Source organism: Bidens hawaiensis, unplaced genomic scaffold (genome assembly GCF_021521415.1).
Source record: "Bidens hawaiensis isolate Kalapana, Puna unplaced genomic scaffold, B.hawaiensis_p1.1 tig00019922_1, whole genome shotgun sequence".
Lineage (NCBI taxonomy): Eukaryota > Viridiplantae > Streptophyta > Magnoliopsida > Asterales > Asteraceae > Bidens > Bidens hawaiensis.
Window position 1 is genome coordinate 267,887 of NW_027493024.1, and position 3,332 is coordinate 271,218.

The following is a 3,332-nucleotide window of genomic DNA, read 5'->3' on the forward strand; positions in this document are numbered from 1 at the left end:
TTTCTACTCCATGTTACCAATCATTTCTCTCTTCAAAATTAATAACATAAAAAACTATTGGGTATAACTTCATTGCCAAATTCATTGTCACATGTATCTTATAATGCGCATATTAACCTGTGACTTTATAACCTACAATAGTTAAATACATCTATTATATAATAAATTTCAATTATAAAAATTTGGGGAAAAAGTGAATTGTATGTAAGCTCAATACAAACCTAATCCTTGGTGGGTGTCTATATGTGTTATGTGATACTTATTTTGTATCATATACATAGCATGACACTTTAATTTCACTTAATTACTGGATTGTTTTGAAGAGTGACAGAAAAGGAAAAAAAACCATGAATAAGATCCGCCATGGCGCTACGGTAGTTGATATAGAGTTCATTTAGTAGGAAGTTGATATCTAAAATGATAATTTATACCACAATAGTTTTCTTGTTGTGGGGTTGGATAATCACAATCATGACCAAAAGTTAAGGAACAATGTACGTGGTTTAAATACCCACAAATTATGACTTATAAGGGAAGGCCATATTTTATAATTACCCAGAGATTTACTTTGGTGTACAAGTGGCTCCCATCATGTTAATGAAAAAAAAGTTTAAATATAATAAATTGCACATAAATAGAGAAACAAGTACTGCCCTAATTGTGTTATGCTTCATTTCCACCAAATACAAATGGTGCTGAAAAAGACCGAGTCACTAGCCACTCTTCTTTCAATGATCTCATGCTTCGCACACTTCTCCTATGCCCAGGCTGTGCGGCCTGTTCCTCACAACCAAGATTTGGGCTTAGACTTCCTTGTTCCCCACAACAAAGCACGAGCCCAAGTCGGGGTGCAACCTCTCACATGGAACACGACGGTAGCGGCATATGCTCGTGGGTATGCATACCATAGGCTCGGTGATTGTGACATGGAGCACTCTCAAGGCCCTTTTGGGGAAAACCTAGCAGAAGGTTATGGCGACCAATTTACTGCAACTGATGCTGTCAACATGTGGGTCGGAGAGAAACAATACTACGAGTATCAATCAAATTCTTGTGTCGGTGATGAGTGCGGTCACTACACGCAAGTGGTTTGGCGTGATTCTGTTTATCTAGGTTGTGCTAAAGTTAAGTGTCGGAATAGTTGGATGTTTGTTATATGTAGTTACGATCCTCCAGGGAATTATGAAGGCCAACGCCCTTATTAATCGTACTAGATCCATGCGCGACCTATAACAATGCTATTTAAGGCAATGCTTAATAATAATATTTGTGTAACATAAGTAATCCATGCATTTCAATCGGCTAAATATGTTGTAGCCCTTGTTGTTTTGATGCTAAAAGACAAAATGGATTTAATGTTGAATGATCGGCTTTGTACCTTGGCCTAAATATGCAATTACTTTTGCTGTTAGTTACACCTCTTTTTTGGTCTTTTATATTTTTTGTCACTATATATTTTCAAAAGTATAATATAGGCTAATGAATATTGTCGATCTGGCCGGCTATATATATGATGTTTAATGTTTTGTATTATTCTTCTCGATGCTTTATTTGTAAACCTTTTACCATTTTTTACTATCGGCAACACATCTATCTAATATGCTTCTAAAATCTACTTAACGGTTGATCCGATTCAAACCTTCACCATTACCGGGACATATAGGACACCATATAACATCCCAATATAGATACCATTGGGACAAAAGTATATTTTTCAAAGAAACTAAGTTCTCTCTTCACAACAACAAATTCCGTGGATAGAAGAGAATTTTGTTCATACGACACAAAGAATTCCTTATGAAAAGGAAAATGTTGGATTAAACATATTATAAGCATAACTAATATGAATCGTAAAAATCTTAACAGGCTATATGTTTTTCTTTAAACTTGTAAAAATCTATGTTGCACTTGATCTCATGTAAAATACTTGCTATTTCTTTATTTTTCAAAATAAAAACTCTTTTTATGGAACTGAGCATAAACTTGTGAGGAAGGAAAATTTTCCATCAACTTTCAAGAAAAATATCAAATAGCACCCTTTTCCTATCAAAGTGCTTTGTCCTAGCGGTGCATATTAAGGTGTGTAAAACGGGGTTTCTTCTCACGAAATTAAGAGTCTGAATTATTTGTAGTTAACAATAGTGTAGATTTAGAAATTAAATTATAGAGGGTATGTGTTAGCGGCAAAAAAAAAAAAAAAAAAGACCTTTCTCCTTCCTAAACATGCATGCTATGATCTTAAGTGTAAAAATGTCTAATTCCATCGCGTAAGTTCGGTTTATTCAGTAAAGAGTATTAATAATGTCCTGTTTCGTCTAAGAAGCCTAGTTATATTACTTAAGAAACACACGCTAAAACCAAGTAATATTAGGTGTATTTTAATCGGGTTATATTAAGGGAAAATGATCAAAATAGCCACTATAGGTATGTTTTGGCAATGAGTTTTTAGAAGCTTTTAGGAGCTTCAAGCTTTTAAGAAAAAACTCATACTCAATTAAAAGTTTTGTTTGGTTGGAAAAGATTCAAGCTTTTAATTTTGGAGAAAAGACTCTTTTTTTAAACGCTACTGCTACTAGCGTTTAAGAAAAAGTTAGAAGATTTTACAATTGAATTTATAATTTTGGTACTTGAACTTTCACCAACTTTTGTTAATTTATATAATAGTTACATATTTTACCCTTATTCAAAATTAACTACCCCCATGACTCTTTAAAAGTCCATAACTTTTTCACACGTTAATATTTTTTTAAATAAATTAAATCATAAAAAAGAGCATTTTATTCTCTTTAATTTGAATATGATATTGATATACTTCTTTACCGGTTATGATTAGCAACAAGTTGAGTCAGACGAGCTCGGGTCATGTGTAAGACCAAATTAGAGTCGGAACGAGTGATAAAAAGGGGTTAATTTACTTCGGTTCATGTCGGTACGGTTTTGAGTCGAAAGGGGCCAGGTGAAAACATGTTTCAGATTAAAACGGTGTCGGGTCGGAAAAGGTTTTAGATCAAAAGAGGTTGGTTTAAAAAATTACCTATTTGAAATTACTGTATATTTTAGCGTTGTTTCGTGATTTTCGCCACCGATTACACGCTTACTGTCTTTGCACGAAGTACACGTCTGCATTCGGGTTATGCTCGCACTAATATCAAGTGAATCACGTACCGACATTGATTATGCGGTTGATGCCAGGTTGCGCGCGCACTCCGCCGCACCACGCTGGCACCCAATTAGTTTTATTAAAAACTCTAGCTACTCTGCAAAATATTTAAATATATCTAAAAAGCTCCAGCTAGCTACTCTGCCAAACACCTAAATATATCTAAAAAGCT

The 3,332-nt window shown here is 34.2% G+C and overlaps 1 protein-coding gene across 1 annotated transcript; it reads left to right on the plus strand.

Annotated features, from left to right (window-relative positions):
* The first annotated feature begins 689 nt into the window (after positions 1-689).
* On the plus strand, positions 690-1,205 carry LOC143559465 (basic form of pathogenesis-related protein 1-like). The gene has a single exon (XM_077048040.1). It carries the CDS (start codon positions 690-692, stop codon positions 1,203-1,205), a length of 516 nt encoding a protein of 171 aa, XP_076904155.1.
* The last annotated feature ends 2,127 nt before the right edge of the window (positions 1,206-3,332 follow it).